At 42.3% G+C, this 25,396-nt stretch overlaps 2 protein-coding genes across 2 annotated transcripts in view; one reads left to right on the forward strand and one right to left on the reverse strand.

The window, feature by feature from the left end:
- The window catches only part of SLC22A3 (solute carrier family 22 member 3), an 87,133-nt gene extending 68,807 nt beyond the window's left edge, over nucleotides 1–18,326 (forward strand). Inside the window, exons 6-11 of the mRNA XM_033097425.1 lie at nucleotides 3,968–4,065; nucleotides 4,184–4,398; nucleotides 9,836–9,944; nucleotides 10,976–11,088; nucleotides 14,348–14,447; nucleotides 16,790–18,326. Of these exons, the coding sequence (XP_032953316.1) occupies nucleotides 3,968–4,065; nucleotides 4,184–4,398; nucleotides 9,836–9,944; nucleotides 10,976–11,088; nucleotides 14,348–14,447; nucleotides 16,790–16,850 (696 nt within the window). The 3' untranslated portion in view covers nucleotides 16,851–18,326. The remainder of the gene's footprint in view (nucleotides 1–3,967; nucleotides 4,066–4,183; nucleotides 4,399–9,835; nucleotides 9,945–10,975; nucleotides 11,089–14,347; nucleotides 14,448–16,789) is intronic.
- A 550-nt stretch (nucleotides 18,327–18,876) lies between these two features.
- The window catches only part of PLG (plasminogen), a 34,858-nt gene continuing 28,338 nt past the window's right edge, over nucleotides 18,877–25,396 (reverse strand). The window contains exons 16-19 of the mRNA XM_033097411.1: nucleotides 24,754–24,894; nucleotides 22,808–22,914; nucleotides 19,930–20,075; nucleotides 18,877–19,294 (exon numbers count right to left, since the gene is read on the reverse strand). Of these exons, the coding sequence (XP_032953302.1) occupies nucleotides 19,133–19,294; nucleotides 19,930–20,075; nucleotides 22,808–22,914; nucleotides 24,754–24,894 (556 nt within the window). The 3' untranslated portion in view covers nucleotides 18,877–19,132. The remainder of the gene's footprint in view (nucleotides 19,295–19,929; nucleotides 20,076–22,807; nucleotides 22,915–24,753; nucleotides 24,895–25,396) is intronic.

The raw sequence follows: 25,396 nt of genomic DNA on the forward strand, positions 1-25,396 counted from the left end.
GAAGGGACTGAGAAGTACAAACTTGTTGTTACGTAGTAGTCATGGGGATGTAGGGTGTAGCATAAGGAATATAGTCAATAATATTGTAATGACTATGTATTGTGTCAGATGGGTACCAGATCTAACGGGGTGACCGATGGGAGGGGTTTGGGGGACAGGGTGATAAAAGTGAAGGGATTAAGAAGTACAACTTGGTAGTTACGAAATAATCATGGAGATGTAAAGTAAAGTATAGGGAATATAGTCAATAATATGGTAATAACTATATGTAGTGTCAGGTGGGTACTAGACTAGTCAGGGGGATCATTTCTTAAATTATATAAATGTTTAACCATTATGCTGTGCACCTGAAACTAATATAAAATAATATTGAATGTTAAAACTTAAAAGGGGAGGAAGGAAGGTGAAGGGGAATAAGAGGTTCAAATCTCCAGGTATAAAAAAGTTAAGTCATGGGGGTGTGATGTACAGCATGGGGAATATAGTCAGTAATACTGTGACAGCATGGGACGGTGTCAGATGGTTGCTGGACTTATCATGGGGATCAATCACTTCTTTAGGTATATAAGTGCTGAGTAAATATGGTGTACACCTGAAACTTATATAATAATGAGTAGCAATCTTAGAAATTAATTAATTAGTTAATTGCTGGGATAAGTGATACACCCATGGAGGGCAACTGCTCTCCTGTTATGAATGGTTTTAGTCCTGAACTTAAAAATTTTCAAAAATCTCAATTATCTTAGCCAAATCCAATTTGTCTAAATTATTTTAGTCAAATCTAACTTTTCCATTAAACAGTGTTTTCACTAAAGATTAGATTTTTGGTCAAGTGTATAGCATCCTTCTTTAAAAATTTATAGACGTGACCATCAACTACAAAGAAATTTTCTAGAATAAACAGCTTTCTATGTACTTAGCAGTGAAGTGTGAGGATCTCCATCAACTGGCTGATTTCAAATCCTGACTTGTCTATCTTCCTGCTATTTAATATTTAATGTCCTAGGCTGTATTTTTCTTACTTATGAAATGGGATTAATGAAAGTACAGTTGTTCCCCCTTATCTGTTCCAAGATCCCCAGTGGATGCCTAAAACCGTGGATAATACCAAACCTTATATATACTATGTTTTGTCCTATCCATACATACTTATCATAAAGATTAATTTATAAGTTAGACACATTAAGAGCTTAACATAACTAATAATAAAATAGAACAATTATAATAATATGCCGTACTAAAAGCTATGTAAATGAGCTCTCTCTCAAAATATTTTATTGTACTGTACTCACCTTTTCACTTAAAAGAACCACTTTATGGCTTTTCTTTGGCATAGTCGAAGTACCAACATAACTACTCTTGCACTTCGGGGCCATTCGTAAGTAAAATAAGGGTGATTTGAATGCAAGCACTGCGATACCATGACAGTCGATCTGATCACCGAGACAGCTACTAAGTGACTAACAGGCAGAGAGTGTCTACAGCATGGCGACACTGGGAAACGGACAGATTCATGTCCCGAGTGGGACAGAGAGTGACAGCCAGAGATTTCACCACACTACTCAAAATGCCACACAATCTCATACTTTTGAATTATTTTTGAAATTTTCCATTTAACATTTTCAGACTCTGGTTGATGGCAGGTATCTCCGGCAAGTGAAAGCACAGATAAGAGGGGACTATTATACTAACTTTACAGAGTTTTGGTGACAATTAAATGAAATGATCCGTGTAAAGTATTGAGCCCAGGATCTAACAAATATATACTCCGTAGAAGTTTGCTGTTTTAATGTGGGTGATACATAAACACTATGGAAAACATTTTGATAACACCATATAATAATATATTGTCATAATATAATAACTTCCTATCTTCCACTTTTGGTATTCCTGTCTTAATTTTGAGGCAGCAAAAGTGAAGGTAGGTAAAAAACGAAATCCTTCATTGGGGTCTTAAAATTTAGAACATTAGCTCAAGGAACATCTTAATAGGCATTGTGTTAGGTAGGGTACAGGTCAACTTGCTGCTGAAACAGAGACTCAAAAAATTAAAGTGACAAAAAAAGAGAAAAGTGTTTTTCTAAACTCTAACATGCCCACCCAAAAGCCAGTAGCCTAGCACGGGGGTGGCTCCGCTCTGTGAGGCCTTCTAGAACCTGGGTTCTATTTGTCTTGTTTCTCTACCATCACCTGTGATAAGTTGTCTGGTTGAAGCTGGTTCACCAGCATCTTCTTCCATCCTCAGTAAGGGAAGACAGTAAATGCACAGCAAGCCATTTCCTTTCAAAGGATGGGATCCAGAACTTGTACGCATGGCTTCCGCTCCCACCTCATTGCTGAGGTCTTAGTAATAGGGCCACCTGTATTTGAAAGAGAGGATAAATGTGCCCAACTGAAATTCAGTGGATTCTGTTATCAAAAGGGAGAAGGAAAGAACGGATGGTGGAAACAATTAGCAGTCTTCCACGAGCATCATGGTGGAAAACACTATTTCATGGCCTCTGAGACACTATTGATTTTAAGACACATCGTCACTTTATGTACCACTAAATAAGAAAATCCATGCTATTTAAACTGTGACATATTACTTTCTTATGAGCTCAGTTGTGGGACACATCCCAAATTAAGAGATATTAAAAAGTGAAAAATGTGTATCTTGGTAAAGAAAGTGATCTAAACACATGCATTTTGCAGCCTTCGCGCGCGCGCGCGCGCGTGTGTGTGACTTTCCCTGGAGTATGCATAGGCCAAAGATATCAAGCTTTGGTTGACCCGCTGAGTATAATGTTTGGAAAAGATGATTGACAAGTAAGTATCAGTGTCAGTTTACTCAAATTCCTGTGACTACTAGTAGAGAGCCTTTTGGCTCAAGGTTTGGGGAAAATTTACCCAGATTTACACTCAACTTGGGCCAGATCTGAAACAGACAGTAGAGTCCTATCTTTTGTAGTCAGGGTTCTCACTTAATAGAAGGACAAAGACTGAGGGTGGCACTCTGAGGGAACAGACATGGCCAGCGCACTTCACTTTTTGTCATCACCCAAACATTGGTTGAATATCAGCTTGTTGGCTTAGACAATACGGTTCCTGTCCTTCAAACGCTCCCATAGGGCACGTGGTGGGTAGATGCAAGGATAGCGGTCTGGTGAGTAGAGACACAGATTGGAGTCGTCCGTTCAACCTGAGGTTAGGAAAGCCCTTCCAGTGGAGGTGAAATCGGGTCTGAGGAGGCCTAAGGGCCCTCCAAGCAGAGGTTACAGAATGTCTAGCACATGGAAATGGGAAACCGTTGTCATTCATGGAATTGTGCTATGCTTACTTTGGAAGGAGCTGTGGTTATGGAGGGTTTATTGTTCAGCATTATTTCCTTTAGCATGTTTTATATACAGAAGGCAAACAGCAATCTTGGTTTAATTGAATTAAAGAAAAGACCAACTTCTTGGATGGCCAAAGGCAATGAGCTGAATTTTCCTAGGTCAAAAAGACACTAGATGGACAGAAGCAAAGTGATACCTTTGGTGCCATGCTTGCTCTTGAACTTACCATTGTCTTATTTGTCAACATAAGTTTTGAGGATTTAATAGGTGAAGAAACACTTGTTTGGATTCCACCTGCTTTTGCCCCTTTTATGCTCATTTTCTCCAACTTAATCAATGCACAAATGTATCTGACTTTAGAGCACATCTTTTTTCCTTGTTTGCTCAGAACAGTGTAGGACACAATACTCCTGATATTAGCCTAGAACGAGATTCTCAGGGCAGCAACCACATCTCTGGGAATTTGATGTATTAAAAAGGCTAGAGGATCACACTTTTCACCCGCAGGTTTGAGATGTAATTGTGAAAGATCCGGGTCAGTTCAGTAAGATAATTTGATTCGGTAGCTTTGAATTTGGTTAATGACAAATCTATAACATGCAGGTGTTTCTTGCTGTCTATTGCTACTGAAATCTGCTTCTCTTGTATAGATCACTGTTACAGATGAGGAAGTTAGTAATCCATCCTTTTTAGATCTGGTGAGAACTCCCCAAATGAGGAAATGCACACTTATACTTATGTTTGCTTGGTAAGTTTGACTTGTGATGGATTCAAAAGCTTGTGTCAAATTTACCCCGCAGCCCTCCCTTCTGGTCAGGTTGAATCATCTCTTACTTCTTCTCCCTTGTCTTTCGATGTTGCTCCAGGTTCACCAGTGCAGTGGTCTATCAAGGACTCGTCATGCGCCTGGGGATTGTAGGAGGTAACCTTTATATCGACTTTTTTATCTCGGGAGTCGTGGAACTGCCAGGAGCCCTGTTGATCTTACTGACCATTGAGCGTTTTGGACGCCGCCTTCCCTTTGCAGCAAGCAATATAATGGCAGGAGTGGCATGTCTTGTCACGGCATTCTTACCAGAAGGTAATTGTCCTCCAAGTGGATGTGGCAGCCAAGAACTTGAAAAAAAAAATTGTAAATCAAAATAATCAACAATAAGGAAACACTTGTCCTTAGAAAATGTACCACTGCATCAAAATCTTGATGCCAGGCACGCTTTAGGGATGTCACTCAATTTTCTGTTGAATCAGTGTAAAGACTCTGAGTGTAAGAGATCAGTTCTATAGATTTTTCTGTTTTGTCCACTTTTAGGCTCATTGATGGATGAAATAGACATTGAGTGACCTCTAGCTTGCCGCGATGTAGTTTACTTTTGGTCACCTTTATCTGACTTACTGTTGGGATAGCATCGACAGTGTTTAAGCTGTTTCCTGAGCAGCAGCCATATAACCAACCCCAGGAGAGACACAGAGACTACAAAGAGAGAAAGACACAGTTCTTGGCTTTAAAATATTCACAACCTAGTAAGGGATAAAGATATTTTCATACTCTCACAACTCACACTGATGAATGAAATAATAGAATTATTTACAAGATTTACAAATAGCAAATTACAAAAACAAAAAAAAGTAAACAAAATAGTGTGAGGAGTGATGAATGCATGGGTGTAGTCAGGAAAGGCTTCCCAGAGGTGAGAATGAGGCATGAATGAAGAAAGAAAAGAAATGGGCCAGAGAGAAGGGAAGGGTGGCAGTGATTTCTCCAAAGTAGAGTGTCATTCCCGGAAATAGGAATCACCTCTGAGGGTTCAAGGACCGAATGTTCATTGTTATCGCTGGAATCTCCAGGCGAGAAGACTGAGGGATCTTCCGTCACCAGGGGTGACCGGCCTCACAGGCCATGCCAGGAGCTTCTCATGGTCCCGTGAGCTTCGAGAGGAGGAGGGGGGCTGGCCTCCTCGTAGCTGCAGCAATTTGGACACTGACAGCGAGGGAGAGAAGCGTAGAGCATGGATTAAGATGGTGGCAGTCAGGCCTGGATGGGAGAGGGTGACTTCAGAGACGTTTCAGGGTTAAGTTTTTCAGGAATTGATGACTGGTGCACGTGTGGAGGTTGCAAGTGACTCCAAATGCACGGTTAACACAACCCAGATTATCTCTGCCACTGGTCACAGCAAGCACTGACAGAGGGAGCCTTTCAAACTCCCAGGGAATGTGTGAATTAGCACAAGTTAGTTATTTCTGTGTTCCAGGGGATGTGGGGTGGGGTTATGGGGCCAGCTGGATTCTCTGGTCGTCCTTTGTGTCAGCATACGACAGGTTGCCTTTTTTTTCTTTTTTTTTTTTGAGAATTTTCTAAGGAACAGGAAAGAATTGGTAATATTGTAGAAGTGAAAACACTCAGGTACTTACAGATGAATTTATTAATTATATGAAGGTTTATGAAGTCCCAACACATCAGGTAACGCCTATTTAAATAAAATTACAGTAATGCTTATCTTCAGAACAGAAGGGAAAAAAAAAGACGTAAAGTCGTTGATCGAACAGGAGTGGTTGGTAATCGACAGAATGGACTAGTCACATTTGTCTCATTTTTCTTGAGTGCATTAGTTTCCGGGCTGCAGTACCAAAGTACCACAACCTGGGTGGCTTGAAATAATAGAAACGTATTCTCTCACAGTCTTGGAGGCTGGAAAGCAAGGTGTCGCAGGGCCAGGCTCTCTAAAGGCTGTGAGTGTGGATTCCCCCTGGCCTCTTCCGGCTCCTGGTGCTTGCTGGCAGCGCTGGTCCCTTGCTGAGGTTCTGGGGGAGAATCTGGTCCACACCTCTTCTAGACCCTGGCGGTCGCCAGTGTTGTTTGGCCTCGCTTCAGTCTCTGCCTCCGTTTTCACATGACCTTCTACTCTCTGTGTCTCTGTGTCTTAACTATTTTCTCTCAAAGACCCTATTTCCAAATAAAGTCACATTCTGAGGTTCTGGGGGGGCATGAATTTGGGAGGACACTATGCAACCCACTACATTGAGTTAACACATTCTAAGAGTTGTGGAATCTGTATAATAGGTGTCGGTCAGTGCATGTCTACTTAGTATCTATTAACCATCACCACTAACCCAGGAGTGGGGATAAGCCAGGAAGAAGACAGACATAATTCCTGTCCTCAGTGGTTATGTACAATTTAAGTGGAAAGGTGACAAATCAGGAACACTGGAGATTCCACTGTTCTTTCCCTTTTACTTTGGCCCTGCATGTTGTGGGTTTAATTTAAAATGGAGTTCCCTAAGACGGGGTCTTCTGTTCCCATCACCTGTGGAATAGGAAATTAAGTATTCATTATGTATGAAATTAGGAAAGTGGGGAGAAAGATGAATGACTTAGTTTGGTCTGTCGTTTTGTGATGTATACTTTACCCTGGAAGATTTTCTCTGCTCTAGACTGCTTGGGATGATTTTAACGTGTGCTGCATTCAGCATGACCCCAGAAAGCATGTAAGACTGTACGTACGTCCAAACCAATGTTGATGTAACTAGATGGGTGGGAACCACGCTATTGTGTAGAGACACTTTCACACATTGGAAAATATGGGCAACAAATAGGCTTCTCTGGTCTGATCAGTTTTATTTTGTAGATAGAACTTCCTGTTTTTAAACTTTAGCGTTGTTCTTAGCTTTGTTGAAAACTAGTTGCTCTTATTTTGGACGCATTTTGTGTGTATATTCTGTAGATCCGGCTGCTTTTATAGTCACGTGTCCATCACAATTGGCAAGGATAGGTTGCAAATCCCTAATGCTCCCTGTGAGTACCAAATAACCCAGGTTCCTCACTGGAGTTGACGGTCCTATGTCCACATAGCGTAGCTTGTGGACTTGGTTACTGGGGCTGCTCGGCTCACATTAGAAAGACGTTTCCTCTCAGTCACTTTTGACGTCATCAACAGGACGACAGCCCTGTGGAGAATGCCCACTGGCCTTTTAGGAATCAGCTGTGGAATTCTGTCACAGAAAACGGCTTTTCCTCCACTCCGAACACCTTTGCATTGGTCTGAAGAATAAAATTCTGGAAAAATACATAGTCTTTCTGGCTGTACCGTATCCTCATCTAAGACTCACTGCTTTTGATCCGAATTTTTGAACTCTAATCAAAGTCTGCAAAATAAAGAGCTTTCTTTATCCATCCTCATCTGCCATCTTTACTTTGAGTTTTTTTAGGATGGTTACAAACTTAGCAGTTTGGGTAAGAGGGACCCTCTTTCTCTGGGTATTCATGGCTCTGTGGAAGACAGTTTCAGCTTCAGTCCTCATTTTAAAATTGTCTTCTGGTGTTTTGCTCATTGATCAAACGGTATCTATTGCCAGTCGACCATGAATTTAGCACGTTACTGGGATGACCATGAGTTTTTGTGTGCATGTGTAATAGTCACATGTCATTTGTACTTTCTAATAAATTGTTTTCATTTCACTCTTTAGTTGATGAACAGTGCAGTGCCTTTGGGACTTCTGTGACACGTTTCACAGAATATCCCTGTCCTGGTAGAGGTGTAGTTAAATACTGGCTTCTACTGCTTGGAATGAGTTGAGGGTCTTTCAGATTAAGGTCAGCAGGTAGGATCAACCATGTATCCTCCAGGGTGTCAACTTGACAGTGTTTTCTAAATGTTTTTCTGGTTATTTTTCTATGAATTGTTTCTGAATTAACTAGTTGTTTATCTCTATTCACTGAGCTAGCCATGTGTTTTTCATGTGTGTGTGTGCGCGCACATGCTATGATTTGATTTCTTGCTGTTTGTGAGTTCTTTCCAGCAAGCTGTCCAGGCTAGCCTCAGTTATAAACTTAAATTGTCATTGCAGTTGTCAGTGTGACTCATTTGTAGAGCAATCAATTGATACAGTAGAAAAAGCCTATAACGTAAGAACCTAACCTGGATAATCAAGTTATTTCCACATTAGCAGCCTGAGAGGGATGGGAGGCTGCCTGGCTGGGCCCGGCCCCAGGGAATCTGGGCAGTGGCTCTCACATTCCGTTCCCGGGCACCTGGCCCTGCACCACCTGCTCACCAAAGGAAAGGGTGGAATGCATTTCCTAGTCTCCCTCCCCGGCCTTACTGAAAAAATGCAGACTAAATAAAACACATGTTTACAACGGTTCTGTGCCAGAGCAGATGGTGGCCCAGCGTATCAGCACACCCCTGATATTCCTCCTTCTGTGATGTAACTGTTAATATGAGAGCTGCAGGTGTTCTCATCCGGAAAAAACATCAAGTACACCAGGACATCCTCGGCCAGTTTGCAGTCTAAACGTCATGACCTGGGGCCTCCCAGCAGTGATCTGGATTCTTGAGCCATCTTTTGCTGTGCTTGCCCTCCTAGGCAATTATTTTATTTAGTAGGCTTTACATTTTTTTTTTTTTTGATTTGTTAAATATTCTTTAGTGAGAACATGCACAAATCTACTGAGCATGATTCTCTTCTTTCAACCTCCTCATTCATGCCCACATTTCTACCACATAATTGTATATTCAGGAAAAGTGCAATAACTCCGGAAGACAAAAGGGTCATTTAGTGCTGAGTGAGCATAAGTAAGTGTAAGTATAAAAGGCAAAGGTTTCCTTTTCAAGGATGGAAGTCAGACACGTGCTGAACGCTTTTCGCTGTGGTCAGGAGGCCAGGTACACTCTTGTTGATGCAGTCACATGTCCTCACCCCGTCGTCTAGGAAAGGATGGTATAACCTCCACAACTCAAGAAATCTGCATCACTGACTTTTTAGAACAAAAATGGTTTACTCCTTCTTTCCTTAAACTACAAAAGAAAGAAAAGATTTAATAAAGAACATTTGGCGTTTCCCACTAAAGAGTTTCCTCATACGACCAGAGCAGCCCTCAAACAGTTCATTTTTAAATCAACGAGCCAACCGGTATTCAAGAATCAGGCTTCTCTGGATAATTTCATGAGGGAAGTAGCAATATTGGGGACGAGGGAGATAATGAGTGGCATATACCTTGATGATAACGCATGGCATAGATGCCCCCTCCCCAAAATGCCAGTCCTTGAAGCACAGCTCCTCTCCAGAAACCAAAGGCAGCTTCATGTCTGGATCATTCCTGGTCTGCTGAGAAAAGCAGTTCTGTGTGTTATCACTAAGGGGTCTGAATAGAAAGAACAAATGGGCACCAGACTCTGGTAATGGTTTTCAAGGGCACACGCGAAGGCTGTCTTTCAGAAAAAATGCCAGTGTACTAAGCAAGGAATGTTGTTTTCAGTGTAGTGGCCACTCAACAAATGGGTCTTGACTGTGTCTATAATCTGACCCTGCTCAGGAAGCCAGCTAACACCCCAAAACATCAGTGGGGGTTGTTGCTGTTGAAATTTGGCTACAATATTAGAAGACATCAATCATTTGTGCTTAAAATTTGCGAAGACTGGGAAGGGCTGGGAGAACACTAAGCCAATGCTTTTCATTGTTTTGTAAAACTTTATTGGAAGCAGACCCCTAACTCTTGACTTCCACACTTTCTGTGTTTGCAGGAATACCATGGTTGAGGACCACGGTTGCTACCCTGGGAAGACTGGGGATAACCATGGCCTTCGAAATTGTTTATTTGGTAAATTCAGAATTGTACCCAACAACATTACGGTAATTGCATTACATATGTCATGGTTTCTCTTAAGTAATTCTGCAGCCAAATGTTTTGAATTGACTTAAAGACCGTGAAATAGTTTCCTGAGCTTGGTGACATATTAGTCTGGACTGAATGCAGCCAGTCAAAACAATATGCTTTGAGTTGTAGCTGCTTTCTGCATTGCTATCCTCTACATTTTGTGACAGAAATAGTTCTCATACCAGTATCTTCATACACAGCCGTGGCTTTGTGGAAAGGCACTGGACTTGGCTAGTTAGTGTGCTCGCTTAGATGGGGGTTAAATCTGTCTTCATTAGCAACTACCAGGTTGATTGGGGATGATTGATGGGTGGGGGCCAGAGGGAGCAGCAGATAGGAAGCCCAGGCTCCTGGCTGGGAAAACTCTAGATGACAGCACAGGCACTAGTTTAGTGACCACCAGAAGAGCAGGTCTGCAGGAAGACCCTGAGGGACTCTGTTTGGGCCATGTGTAGTATGAAGGGCCCATAAGAAATCGTGAGAAACCCATAGGCTTGGATAGAGCTGAGCTCAGGAGAGAAGTGTGGCTGATCGATAAAAATTTGGAAGCCATCTGAATGTCGACAGGCCACAGCCTCTGTTCTGACCAAGCTCCACATCTCATAGCTGTGAGCAGCCCGTTAGTGCCCGACGAAATGGAACAGTGCTCAGGCACTCGTGTGCGGTGGTCTCCTTTCCTGAGGGAATGTTCACGGCACAGCTTTCTGTCCAGCTGGGGTACCAGGGTGACACGGAAGTGTCACTGGCTGGGTAGTGAGCTGCTGACGGCAGAATGATTCCCACCCATGCTGTGGACCTCCTTGCTAGCCTCAGTGCTCATCCAGATGTGCAATGGTACAGAATGCAAATGGTTTGCTTAGCATATGAGAGAGTAATAGCTATTTGCAAAGTTAAAAACCAAAGCAATGGAAAGATACTGTTATAATTTCTTTGTTATTTATTTTGCTTATCTTGAATTTACTTAAATGTTTTTCATTTAAAACAATGTGTTTTTTTTCATCTACAGAAACTTTGGAGTTTCACTCTGTTCAGGTTTATGTGATTTTGGGGGAATCATAGCCCCATTTCTGCTCTTCCGGCTAGCGGCCATTTGGCTAGAACTACCTCTTATCATCTTTGGTGAGAACTCATTTGATAAACTATTCTTAAATGCATTCATCCACATTATTAGGTTTTATATTAGTGATACGCACTTAATATTTGTATATCAACTGTTTTAGTTTTGAGGAGCCAATCTGGTTACAATGAAATGTGCACCCTACATGATTTAAATTTACTGTATATCGAAGGGTTGTGAGGAACAGTGTTCGATTTAGCTTTCTTTGTTCAGGGTCTGAGTTAAAATCAAGTACAAAACTCTTTTATGACAGATAATTGAGATAATTAAAGGCCCATAATTTTCAAGGGACCAAACTGGACCTTTAGTCTGTTTAAAAGAAGCCAAAAAACCAATTGCATTATTAAGTGTTCTGTGTCTATCAGTATCACATCTTTATTTGCTTTGATGCTAAACACGCGATGCTGAAAGAGCAGAGGACACAGATGCCTCGCACACCCAGCACAACCTCTTTGCTGCCCTTCAAGGTCAGGCCCTCCTGCCTACCTCCAATCTTCCCCCTCATGAAAGGGGGACCTTAAGGTGACCTCAGTCCAGTGCTTCTCAAGTGCTGTCCCAACCTTTCTGCCTGGACCTCACACGCTCTACGCTCTACGGTCCTCAGCAAGAGAGGATACAGACCGGAGAATGCTTCATCTAACTGCCCTCCACCTCCACTTCCTTTTTTATTCATTGCTCAGTAACTTAAGTTACAATGAAAAGATTGAGTCCTTGAGGACATCCAGGCTGAGGAATGCAAAAATCCTAACAGTACTGGGGATATAAAGTCAGGTTCTAAATCAACAAAAGATCATTTCAAATTATTGCATGGGACCTGATAATCAAGGTCAGCATTGATTCTGGAGTCAGCATGAGAAAGGAAGGAGAGGGCCAGCGTTCAACCAAGATGGAGTGAGTGGTCTAGGAGCCCACTTATTCAAGATTGTGGCCTGGCCTTCAATGAGTGCTGGGTAAGCTGGCCACTGCCACTATAGTGCAGAGAGAGCCAGTCTTCCAAACAATCAGTCACATTTGAGTGTGATAAATGCTGAAAGTAAAGGGTGCCATGAGAGCACATCACTCGGACAGCTAACACAGTTAAGATGAGGAGAGAAAATCAGGGAGGAAGGAAGAAATGTCTCCTTCCTCAGGTTGAGATCTGACGATGAGTAGAAATTATCCACATGAGAAGGGTGGGCTGGTACTCCAGGAAGCTGGAAGGGTTGGAGCAAGAGGAAGAGCTGTTAAGAGGGGGACAGCCAGGCAGGTAAAGGCCAGAATGTAGCATGTGAGGTGGGATCTGCAGAGAGATGTCGCCGGGGTGGGGGGCTGGGGCCAGATCACAAAGGGTCTCATCGGATGTAAAAAGGGTTTCCTTTTCATCCGAACAGTAGTGGGAAGCTATTGCAGAGTTTTCAGGTGAGGTTGACAGTGAGGTTTGTGTTTTAGAATTATATGGCTCTGGTGGCAGACACACAAATGAATTGGAAGGGGACAATGCGAGGGGTGAGACAATGAAAAGAATATGGTTGTAGTCAGGTAAGAGATCATAATGGCTGGGTTTAAGGTGGTGACAGTGGGGTGCTGTGGAGAGCGTCCATTCAAGAAATATATCGGAAGTAAAATTAACAAGACGGGATGATTGACGGGTGGGGGCCAGAGGGAGCAGCAGATGGGAAGCCCAGGCTCCTGGCTGGGAAAACTCTAGATGACGGCACAGGCACTAGTTTAGTGACCACCAGAGGAGCAGGTCTGCAGGAAGACCCTGAGGGAGTCTGTTTGGGCCGTGTGTAGTATGAAGGGCCCATAAGAAGTCGTGAGAAACCCACAGGCTTGGATAGAGCTGAGCTCAGGAGAGAAGTGTGGCTGATCGATAAAAATTTGGAAGCCATCTGAATGTCGATCACCACTGAAACTCTGGCAGTGACCAATACCCCCGCGCCCCAGAAGATAGGACAGAATGAGAGGAAAGAAGAGTTCCAGGACAGAACCCTGAGGAGTGACGAAGTGTCAGGATAAGCACAGGGAAAAGAGTGGGTGAAGGGAATTAGAAGGCACGTGAGCGGGGTAGGAGGGAAGCCAGAGAGCATGCAGCAGGAAAGCGGGCTGCGGGGGTGAGGGTGGGGAGATGGACACCCGTCACCAGCAGCCCGTGGTGCTGCTGGGCCTGGAGCAAGGACTAGAAGCAGTGCCCTTGGATCTGGTGCTGGCGGCCACTGGTGATCTGGCTGGAGCAGGGGGGCAGGGAGAACACTGGGCAGAACCCAGGTGGAGGTGGGAGAAGACTCACAGCGGTGGAGCAGCTGACTCGCACGGCTCACCAGGGCCAAGTGTTAAATTTTCAAGAATTTTTGAGGTAGTTGTTAAACGGAGCCATTATTAAAAATGAAAGTATATAAAATAATGAATACTCAAAAGTCCTCAGTTCCTAATCATTTATGTTTACTGTTTTCTGTGTTCTTGAGGCTCATTACGTTTCTGTACGTTTATGGGGGAAACCCTATAAAACTGTGCTGCTGCACAGCTCTTCCCAGTGCCTCATTCAGGGATGTCACATCGGTAGTTTGAAATGTCCCTGGTGGGAGTATTTATACCATGGAAATTCGCAGGCGCTACAAATGAGGGTTTTATTTTCTGGAGACATTCCCCAGCATACCTCTAAGATTAGAAAATAGGAGAGGACAGTGTTTCAAGAATTTCGACTCTGAAGAACAGAAAAAAGGAGGATGGAAACTGGAGGATGATATCAGGTTGATAGAAGGGTCCTTAAAGATGAAAGATTTGAGTATGTTTCAATGCTCCCACCAGTGGGCTAAAGGTACAGAAGAGAGAGGATTAATCACTATCGTGAGGAGCCCCAAAAAGACTAAGAGATGGGCTGAAGTAGGGACAAGTCTTGTGGTGTAACATGGCAGAAGGAGGATTAGGGGGGCAGTGATATTCTAGTGTTGGTAAAAGGCAGCGGAAGGAACTCCCTTCTAGTGGCTTCTAGTGAAGTAGAAGATGAGGTCTTCTCTGAGTGCTTGGCACTTACTAGGCACTCCATAAGTAATTGTCCAATTAGTGAATGAACAAATGTATGCCAGGTGTGCAGCGGCCATGGGACTGCACACGGTTAGAGGAACGTGAGGACATCGTGGTAGAGGAAAACTGGAGAGCTGGTTGGGGTTACCAGAGCGTTGTTAGTTAAGGTAAATGAGCACAGGTGCTTCCAGAGTGAGCCAGAGGGACGAGGGGCTGGCTGTGTGTTCTTGGTGGCTGATGCCTCTCCCGATTCCGTAGGTATCCTGGCATCTGTCTGCGGGGGACTCGTGATGCTTTTGCCTGAAACCAAAGGCATCGCCTTGCCAGAGACAGTGGATGATGTAGAAAAACTTGGCAGGTATCGTATGATATTCAGCACATTCTAAATAAAAGCAGTATTTCAAACCACTGGGGGTGGATGATATGGAGAAAATTGAATACCCACGGGGAAAAATAATATTAAATCCCCATCTCACATCCTCAGCAAAAAATTCAAAGTAAGATGTAAAAGGTTAACATAAAAAAGCTATAAAAGAATATATATTATTTTTCACATATGGGTAAGAAGCAATTTAAAGGAAAGGGATTGATGAATTGACAAGCTAGAAATAACTTAAATGTGCATCAATAGGCAACTGATTGTGAAAATGATAATATATTCATAATGTGGATTATTATACAGAGATTAAAAGAATTGTGTAATGACATGGGAAGGTTTCCAAGATTGAATACAGAGTAAAAAGTCACTAAACAACGTGTTATATAGTATTTATTTAAAACTAAAACCAATAGAAATTCCTCTCTGTAGCTGGATGGAAAGATAGATAATAGATAGATAGATAACAGATGATAGACAGATAGATGATAGAGATAGATAAACAGATAGAAAGAAGTAGGGAAAAGAGAGAGAAAGAGATTGAATTTTGGAGAAGGGTGTCTAAATGGTGTGCAGGGAAAGTGAATATCCAACCAATATATAAATATGAAATATATTTTTGTTATATCAACACAAATTCTCATTACAAAAATTGTAATTTGCTCTGTTTGAAATATTTCTTTTAAAATGTAGAAAGAGAGAATATGAATATAAGAGTTTAGAGGAAAATAACTAAAATAATAATATATATCCTCTGGGGATAGAAATGGATTGGAAAGTGGTGTGTGGAAGGGAAGATACTACTTTTATACTCTACAGACTTCTGTATTGTCTGATTTTAAAAAAATTACAACACATGGTCTTGCATTATTTTTGTAATTTTAAAAACTAACTTAACAACTAATTTAAAAAATAAAAAGCATTCTTTTAAATAATGGCCTAGAAATTAAGGGTGTGGATCTCTAAATTTTAAAAAATGTATCAAAAATATTTATAAAAAGACTGTTACTGACCTCATGGTGGGTGTTTTCTTCAATTGTAGATTGGGAAGAGAGTAGAAACTAACATTTTTTTTAGGTACCTATGTGATAGATGGTTTCACGTATGTCATTTCATTTAATACTCAGAACAGGGTTGTCTCATACAAGTTCTTACCCTCACTTTTTCATGTACTAGGAAATCTATGTTTGGAAAGGTTTCCTAACTTCTACGTGCAGGACTAGGGTTGAGCATTGTCTAGGTGCTCAGATGTGACTCCATTGCTTTGTGTAGTTTTATTATTTTATGCTGTATCCTACTTGATTATGAATTTTTCAAATAACGAGTATCTCCCTGATAGGATTGGAAATTTCTCTCTTCCTAGGTTCTTTGAGGTACCATCTCCCTCCTCAGAGGGAGGCAACCATTGCTAAGTGTCTCACGAGTATTTTACCAGACCTTAAAAATGTATGCCATAATTTCATTGGATTTCACTGCCTTGTTGCTTGATGCTGTTTTGAAAAATAAGATTGATTAGTTATCCAGGAACTTTCCTAAGAAAGGCCTGTCGTTGTACTCAAAAGCAAACAGCAGTTCCTATCCTGGTGACTGACTTCTACCAGGACCGGCCAATCAGAGGACCTTTGTCTCATGATGCAACCCAGACACATTCTGTGCTTGTTTGGAAGTGAAGTGAGGAGTCCTGGCTTACTTCTCACCCAGAGCTTGACTTACATTTCACCCTAGAACAATCCAACCTGAAATTTGGGGTGAGCTGGGAGATTCTCCTTAAGCCCTGTCATTTTGTAAGCTAAAAGTAAGTCAAGAAAAGATAATTATAAATGGTATTAAAACTGTGTGAAGCCCTCTTGAGCGTTATTCCATGGTAAGGTCTTGCTTCATCCAGAAAAGAGAAACGTTTTCCTAATTGTATCATCACAGACAGTTTCTTGGTTCATATCAGAGTCAGGGTGGGGGGTGCAATCCTGTCACCCCAATCACAGAATTGTTAGGAGATCAGGAGAAAGGAGAATATTCCAGAAGTTTAAATGAAGCATTTTTTTGTTCGCGTTATCAGCACATTTCCAAACCATCTGTTACTCAATAGAAATTCGTAGAGAAGTTATAAGCTATAATGCTAATTAACCCCTGCTAAGGTCTAAAAACAGGTAAAAGATGAGCGTGGAGACAGTTATTTTTGTTATTTTTGTTGGGTTTTTATGAGAAGTTACACAGGAGTGTATTTGATTGAAACCAACTCTGATATTGAGAAGTAACAAGATTTTCTTCTAACTAGTTGTAGAATCTTTCATAAGGACTTCCTCTTTTCTCCCTTGCTTTGTTAGTCCACATTCCTATAAATGTCACCGGAAAAAGAAAACCCCAGTTTCCAGCTCTCACCTGTGAGACGCCCCCCGCCGAAGATGAAAGGGAGGACCTGCTCAGGCCCATCCCAAGGACCCGACGTGCCTTGCAGAGATGCGTGTGTGTCCATTTCAGCTGCATTACGCTGTGCAGCTCCAGGTGTTTTCAATACTTTACGAAGACATTCAAACTATGCAGAGTATGCTTATATAATTTTGGGTAAGAGGTTTTTTTCCTGACGTTGGAGCAGTGTCTCTGACCATCGGTTACACACAGACCAGAGAAGCCCCCGCCCAATTCTCATGACAGCTCCTTCAAGAATGCAGGGTAAAGAACTAAGGACCTGGGAAAAGTGTACAGAAATGGGATCATATAACCTGATCCAGGGACGCAGGCCCTGGGCTGAGTGTCCTGGACATTCCTGGGAGGAGACAGATTGGGGAGGCTGTTCCGAGCCGTGGCCTTCTCTTCTCACCTGGAGCTCCGGGATCCCTCCAGCATCTGGGGTTGCAGGCATGCTCAGGCCTCGTTCTGTAAACAAGAACCAGTCTGCTGCTGTACGATTTGGGGATTTGGCTCCATTATTTATAAAATCAAGTTTGGTCCTGAGATGACTCGGGATAGTTTGGGCTGTCCTTTAGTGGGCACCTAGAGCCACACCCTAGTAGTCAGGTCTTCACTGAACAAAACTCATGGATTATGATCTCATGGGTCTTCAGATTTTAACCAGAAAGGGATATTTATGTTTGTGAGTTCGATTCTGTAACAGTACCCATAGTTAAGAGTGAAAAATGTGGACAGTTCTCATTGAATCTTGACACTTTTCTTTTCACTTGTTTGGGGAAGTAGCTTACACCTTAATTTGAAAGAAAGGTCGATCATATCCGTGCTTAACAGAATTAGCAGAAACTTTCTAAGTGACTTCATAGATTTTAATAAGGGAAGAGATCTTTCTTATTTGTTACTGAGACTTTTGAAATGTGGAGCTTAAATACAAACTTGCTATCTTTTTCTGACGTTTTATATGTTATATTTGTTATATTTTCAGATTCAGTATATATCCTATTTAGAATTTTTTAATGAGTTATTTCATATGGACGGGCAAAACGGACACCAAAGGGAAATTTTGCCTATGAGGAAAAAAATTTCTATGTGAACACGGGACATGTACCGTGTATGCTAATTGTAAAATAAAATTTTACAGGATGAGGATTTTTAAAGATTAAAATAACATGTAATCCTTAAAACACATCAGAATTGAATATGAGTGTTTTATTTTTCAATGAAATCAACGTGGCTCTTTGAAGATGTAACACTGCTTTCACCCTTCATTCACAGACACTTGCTTTTGGCTTTCTTTGCATTTCTCTTTACTGGAGGACGACTGCTCTTCCTGATACTATCACCTTTGAATTGTATTTTGAGTTGATATTTTGGTTCTGATAACAATAAAAAAAAAATTTAAATTGTCAAGAAAAATCATTTACCCTTTCTCTTCTTTTTGAACAGGTGTCACTGTAAAACACGATTTCCATGTGACATTGCGTACCGGGGCAGCCAGTTAGTGATGGGAATTAAGTGGCTCGGCTTCCGTATATGTTCATTGTTCCTCTACAGGCTCTTGGCACCATTCCTAGACCAAGTGACGCAGAGTAACATTCAGACTCTTCGCTGGTCTTGTATTCCATTCCACTGCCCTGTTTTCTTCCCGAGATACAACTCTCTGCCTAGTGTCCCCTGTGCTGGGCTAGAGCCAAGTTGTCAGAAACAGATTTCACTCCCAAGAATAAAATTTGTTCTCATGACTCCCCATACACGTTGCAGCTTTGGAAATATTCATCTCAGTGCCAGAAATAGAGACATTCAAGATACGTGTCAAGCTGTCTTTCGCTGACAAAGTAAATATAGGGGGGACTTACGAGGACTTCGCTGTGATGTCTTGGTTTCTTAGTCCTAGATGCAGCTATTCCTTATGAGAAAAAGTGAAATCTCTTAAGTCTGTTAGAGTTACACTATTTAAAATTGGTAGGATGCACGAAGACCATGAAAACAATGAAAATCAAAATAATTAAATCAAAGTAAGTACAGAGTTTATTTTCAACAAATGTCACAGCTGTGTTGCCTTATTATTGTAGAACCCAGCAGTCCACAGACGGGAAAAATTTATCCACAGTAATGCTAAACAATGTTGAGGTTTGGCAGTAGATGGCGGTTAAGTACAGGGTCTTAGTTTGATTACTGTCAATTACTTCTGAGCATACTAAATTCCCTACCCATGTTCCAGCATCTAGATACACTGATGGTTCACTCTGTCTCCCAACCAATTAATTATTTCTCATTGTTCTTTCAATCCAAGGAACATACGTTGAAACACGAACATAGACACCAGGCTTATTGGGGCGTGCACAGCCAAGACCCCAAGAAGTGACTCCTTGTAAAATGTATTTGTCCTTCTCGAAGCAAACCAGAGGCCCTCCACTGTCACCCTAGACAGAGAGAGGGAAAAAATGTGAGGATTAAACAGCCATCCCTTTATTATGGGGTGGTCATCCTTCTGTTTCCCAGCTGGAAACTTTCTAAGTATTTGAACATTCCTTTGCAATCAGAAAGGAATTATTAACATATTATGGGAACATCTGCTGTGTTTCAGTACTTAGCAGAGTATACTCAACAAAACTATACCATTTATTGTTTGCTGGGGGAAAAAATCCCTTGTGAATACTGTACTCATCCCTTCTTGCCTTGGGTTTCTCTTAGGCAGCGTAACTCCAAGAACAATTGTAAAGGAGGAGTAGCTGGCCTTTGTCCTATAAGCTCTCCTTATGTCCTACTGGGAGGGACCCCTGAGTCCCATTCACCAGCACACTCCCCGGAAGGAAGGCGTGTGACCGTGGCAGTGATGGTACCTAACTACTTCCTTACAATCCATCCATTGGGAACTCAGGTCCTTAGATGGTCTGACTCAGCACCGGGAGCAGACCTAAAGGGTTTCTGGACAACATTCATACTGGGGCCTTTAATTGATAAATACTTCTTAAATTTGACACTTTGGGGCTCAAATGTCTCAGGGCCCAGACAAGCCAGCACAAGACTGCCGGGGATCTCTTTATTCTCTTCTTACCTGGCAACTGTCAGTGCCTCCGGCCAAATGCCCAGCGCAAAGCTCAGTCGATTTGACTCTTCCATTCAGGTACTCATAGCGATTGCACACTTTATTTTCAATGACAGGTAGCTGGGCTTCCTTGAGGAGGCCAGCACCAAAGGTGCCTGTGTTTAAAAAGATAAAAGAAATGGTTACTGGATCCAAAACATGCTCACCAGGAAAGTTCCAGAACAACATAGAAGCAATGACAGAGCTCTTGTTTGTCCATGAGATTGGATAAAACAAGAATTCCTAATGCTACTTGAACTTTTTTTTTCTTTTTTTTACAACTGCTACTATTTTTATATATTTCAAGCTTTTTTATATGCTTCTTTTACTACTTACATCATATTGCGCAATTTTATACCCTGATTTTTTTCACACAACATCCTATCATAAGGACTTTTTTTTACAATGTTGCAATCTTCATAATTATTATTTTAACGGGAGTTGACTGCTTAAGGGTATGGAGCTTCCCTCTGGGGTGAGGAACGTAGTCTGGAAATAGGGGTGATGATTGCACAACATTGTAAACGTACTAAATGCCATTGAATTGTACTCTTCAAAACAGTTAAAATAGCAAGTGTTATGTTATATGTGTTTTACCACAATAGGAAAAAAGAAGAATAGCTATCATCTACTGGGATTGACTTTATGTGGTGCATGTGATTTCAGCCTTTCACTGGTCCTATGACATTGGCACGTTTGTCATTCTTGTTGTACAGTTAAGGAAACTGAGGCTAAGAGAGGGGGTACAGTTTGCTCAAGGTCACCCAGCAAGTAAGTAGGGCTGAGATTTGGACCTGGGTTTGTGACGTTGTTGCCCAGATTCTCCACTGCCATGCTTATTGGCTCCTGCAATTGCTTCCAATTTCGAAATCTTTGTTCATGCAGTTTATTCATGTTCCTTAATATTCTCTTAAGTTCCCAGAAATTATATAGACATATTTATGGCCCCCCAAAATCACCAAATTATTTTCTAAAAGGGTATGAGAGTGTAAAATGTTACTAGAAAAAAAATGAATTCACCACACCCTCTGGGTATTTAATATTTAAAAATATTTGCTAATATAATAGGTGTAAATTGTTCTATTCATTTTCAACTTTACATTTCTCTTATAATTAGGGAGAGTAAACATTCTCCTGCGTGCTTGTTTTACTCATTTCTTCTTTTTTTTTTGAAAAACTTTTTTTTTTTTTTTTTTTTTTTTACTATGACAAATTGAAATAGAATACTTGCAAAATCACCAGAGTAAATGCTGTTTTTCCACATGGACACACCCAGGTATGTCTCACAAATCATCCAGTTTTGCAAGTCCAGCTTTCACCAGAGTTTTGTAAAATCTTTGCTTTGCTAGCATGGAATGGCCAAGAGATGAGGTACCATCTATTCTCCAAAGACTTTGAATAACTTGGATAAAGTCTTGAGTTACGAAAACTTACACTCGTTCTAGACCTGACAGGAGGACATAAGAGGACTGCCATTTGGAAAGGAGAGATTTGTCCCAGCCCTGGCTGGCAGAGCCACGGTGGACAAAGGGCCTGATCACAGGAACACCGGGAGGGGGTGCGTTACTTGAATTGAGCAGACGTGTGGAGGAAGCAGCCTTCTCAAAAATTCATTCATTCAAGTGTCCTGCTCTTGCATCTTTTTTCTGAGCAAGATAGACACGCTGATGCTAGTGACAAATTCACTGATAGTTGACGGGAAGTTGACGTAGTGTGTGTGGAGATGCTGCCATCCTGTGGCCATGGTGGAAATGGCATTTCTGAGGGCGGAAAGGCTGGGGGTGACCTTGGGACCAGAAGTCCTGATCGGGCTGTGGAGATGGAAAGCAGGATCCTTGAAAACACCCTGTGATTGCTGATAAGGGGCTGATGAGAATAAGCCCCTGGCCTCGACAAAGGGTTACCTTGCTTTGGAATATCGAAGTCGGCGAAAGTCGAGAATGAAGGGGACGGCAGGAGAATTTCAACCTCTCACTAGGAGGCTGAGAACAGTGACTGAGCTGATGTCATTGTTGACATACAAAAAATTGGTAAGCAGCCTGACTCATGTTTTGTGACTCCTGGTCCAATGTGTATACTGAGAATCATTTTCTCGGTAGACATTGATAGTGAGGCCAGAAGAGACTGGGGAGCGCATTGCAGGATGGTGGTTACAAAAGTGTGGACAGTGGGTGGACAGAGGAAACAGCAAATGGGCAGGGGGTCAGGCAGGTCTGAGTTCCATCAGGGCTCAACTACAGACAGGTGATGTGATGATGATTGATGGTGATGATGGTAGTGATGGTGATGAGGATGGTGATGATGGTGATGATGACGGTGACAATGGTGGGGGTGATGATGATGGATGGTAGTGATGGTGATGATGATGGTGATGATGGTAGTGATGGTGATGAGGATGGTGATGATGGTGATGATGATGGTGACAATGGTGGGAGTGATGATGATGGATGGTAGTGATGGTGATGATGATGGTGACGATGGTAGTGATGGTGATGATGATGGTGACAATGGTGGGGGGTGATGATGATCATGGTTGGGGGTGACGATGATGATGGTGGTAGTGATGGTTGTCGTCATATAATAGGCAGAGGAGCTGCTGAAATACCATCTCCAAAGTGTGAGTACTTCATATGCATTATCTTAATGCTCACAATGACCTTATTAGGTGGTACAGGTGAGGACACGGAGGTGTAGATTAACTCACTTCCTAATGTCACATGGAAAACATAGAAAGTCAGGAAGGGGGTGGACCTTATTCACTGGTGAGAATTTGTACAAATGCTCATTTTTTTCATGTAGGCTGTAGGTCCAAACTGATTCATTGTGTGAGTCATGGAATTTATCTCACCTTGGGTTTCTCCCCAGCCTGTGATGTAACACACCGTCCGGTCGGCAACCACATAATTTGGGGGTGGCAGACACACTGGGATGACCTTATTAGTGATGGCGGCAGGGCTGAAAGGAAAACATTAACGGTGACATCTGCCTTCCCTGCTAGGAGACTTCTGCCATTCATCTGTTAGTCACCCCCAACAAGACGCCACCTGCGCCGAAGCCCCAGAACCCTCCAAGCTGGCATTTCCTTGACCCACTTACACTGTTCCATGTAGAAAACAACTTTTCACCCTCGCATTTGCCTGTAGTATCATATGAGTTAAACATATAGAATATTTTGTTTAAAAGGTGGCAGTTGTGGACAAGAAAGTAGAAGTGGGAGTAGGGATTACGAGGACTCACTTTTTATGTTTATTGTGCTCACTATTGTGACTTTACAGCACGTGCATGCTTTTCTGTCATTTAAAGGGGCTTCAATCAGTAGATGGAACGTCTAGCTGGAAAATTCTATCACGAGGTTTTAATAACAGCCAATGCATCATGTGATCATGAGCAAGTCACTCCATCTTTTGAGGCCTTGGTTTCCTCATCTATCAATGTTACAACACCCTGATGGTAAGAATCCAATAAAATGCTAGAAATACCAAATGACAGAGGACTGGAAATAAGCACCTTGCATGAGCAAAATGATATTGTTTTTCAAGGAACCTTCTCATGCTGTAGAGTTCTATGGCACCTTAAACATTAGAACTTTCATGTGTAAACTTGATTCCATTTTAGCAAGCTCCAGAGGAAAACAGATTGGAGATGAGAAATGCCCTGATCTGATTAAGAATCATCATTGCCACCAACTTTGAAGCAGACACACCTTCTAGGAGTCACCAGAATAGACCCAGCCTCTCACATAGAGTGACCCGTCACTCTATAGGTTCCCCTCATAGAGCACTAATGCCTTAGACTCTGGCGGGTGTGGAGGCGTGGGGTGGGTTCTCTAAAGCTCAAATGTATCAATCTAGCAGAGAACATTTCTACAAGCCCAAATTAACTAAATTATTTGTTCGAGCTACCAGATGGCCCTCAGGGGGACCACGGGAAAGGAGGGGAATCAGCTACTTTTTAAGGCAAAGCCAAGAAGGCCCTTTCTTTCCTTTCTAGAGGACTTCCAAACATCCCAGGAAGTCAGTCCTCAGTTTACTGACCCAGAAAACTTGTGAAGTGTTTCTGACCAGACCCAGCAGAAGAGAAGTCAGAGTCCTGACTGCTGGCCTTATGCCAGCCTGGCCCATCCTTCTCGCTGCCTGGATCATCCTGATCCATCAGACACAGCTACTGTGCTCTGCATGCCATGTTGACAGTCCCAAACATGCCTATTCTCCAAATAGCTGTCTGTTTGTTTTGCTGTCTCCAATTGGGACCCATTTCCAAATGTTGCTAACTTTAGGTGATATAAGCAAGTTTATCATTTTGCCAAGCTTAATATAAAAACACCATTTCAACAGGAAAAATAAAACCAAAGGTAAGAAGAAGAAGAGTTTGCATTTGTGAATTGTGTGTGTGAGCATATGTGTGTTTCCACTGTGGGTTTTTAAGTGCTTTGAAATATGTAATCTCATTTGATTCCCCCAAACATATTACCATGTGGAAAGGAGAACTGTCAACCTGGAAGAACTGAATAACCCTCTGATTGTGAATGTATATTAGCTGGCTGGTGAACCTTAAGTGCAAGCGTTTGAGGAGTAACCATGTACATCGTGTTTCTACTCACTCTTTTTCCACATGAGGAAACTGAGTCCTGGCACCTTTTTCAAGACCGAAGCTCTGGGCCTTTCATATCCTGGACAGTGACCCCCACCCCCGCTCCCTCCCCCCCCGCCAGCACAGCCCTGTTACGGGTTGTAAACCCCAGGCAGAAACAACTGTGTTCCCTCATCTTAGGGTACAAACTGTGGGAGTGGGTACCTGCTCAACTTCAACAGGGCAATATCCGCCCTGGTGGGCTCCAAGAACAGCTTTGACACTTCTATCTCCTGAACATCTGCTTCAAGGCGTATCTCTCGATGTGCGCCCAGGATAACCTTGTATGATGAAGGCCTTGAGGACCTAGAAGAGACGGGGACGTTAGCACCGAAATATTGGCCAGCCTCTTCCTCGGGGGCCCTTCTGAGCCATAAATATCATCAAGTCCTCCCCAGACACTTGGCTACCCACAGTCCTTTTCCTCTGAGTGACAAGAAGGGAAGTTCATGATTTACCTGAACCTGGCCACTAAGGAATGTTCTCAGGGTGCTTTTGATCAATGGAACCAACACTGAAGTCAACACAAAGACAGGCACCCATGTCCAGGGAGCCTCAGGAGGACCAATGCCTGTCACAGAACGACTCTGCCCTGCCATTTATCTGGGCTCATAAACCCACCTGAGCTAGGTCTTTCTTCTTCATTTCTCTCTAGAAACATTCTTATTCAATGGCCCTGGCAATTCTGCCTCAGGCTTCTTCACATCCACTCCCTGGTCCCTAGTGTCACTGCCATAGAAGAAAAGGAAGGAGGGAACAGGAAAGGATGGAAGTCTTTCAAACAAGTCCTCTTGTCAGTTGTCTCCTA

Source organism: Rhinolophus ferrumequinum, chromosome 3, assembly GCF_004115265.2.
Source record: "Rhinolophus ferrumequinum isolate MPI-CBG mRhiFer1 chromosome 3, mRhiFer1_v1.p, whole genome shotgun sequence".
Taxonomy (NCBI): domain Eukaryota; kingdom Metazoa; phylum Chordata; class Mammalia; order Chiroptera; family Rhinolophidae; genus Rhinolophus; species Rhinolophus ferrumequinum.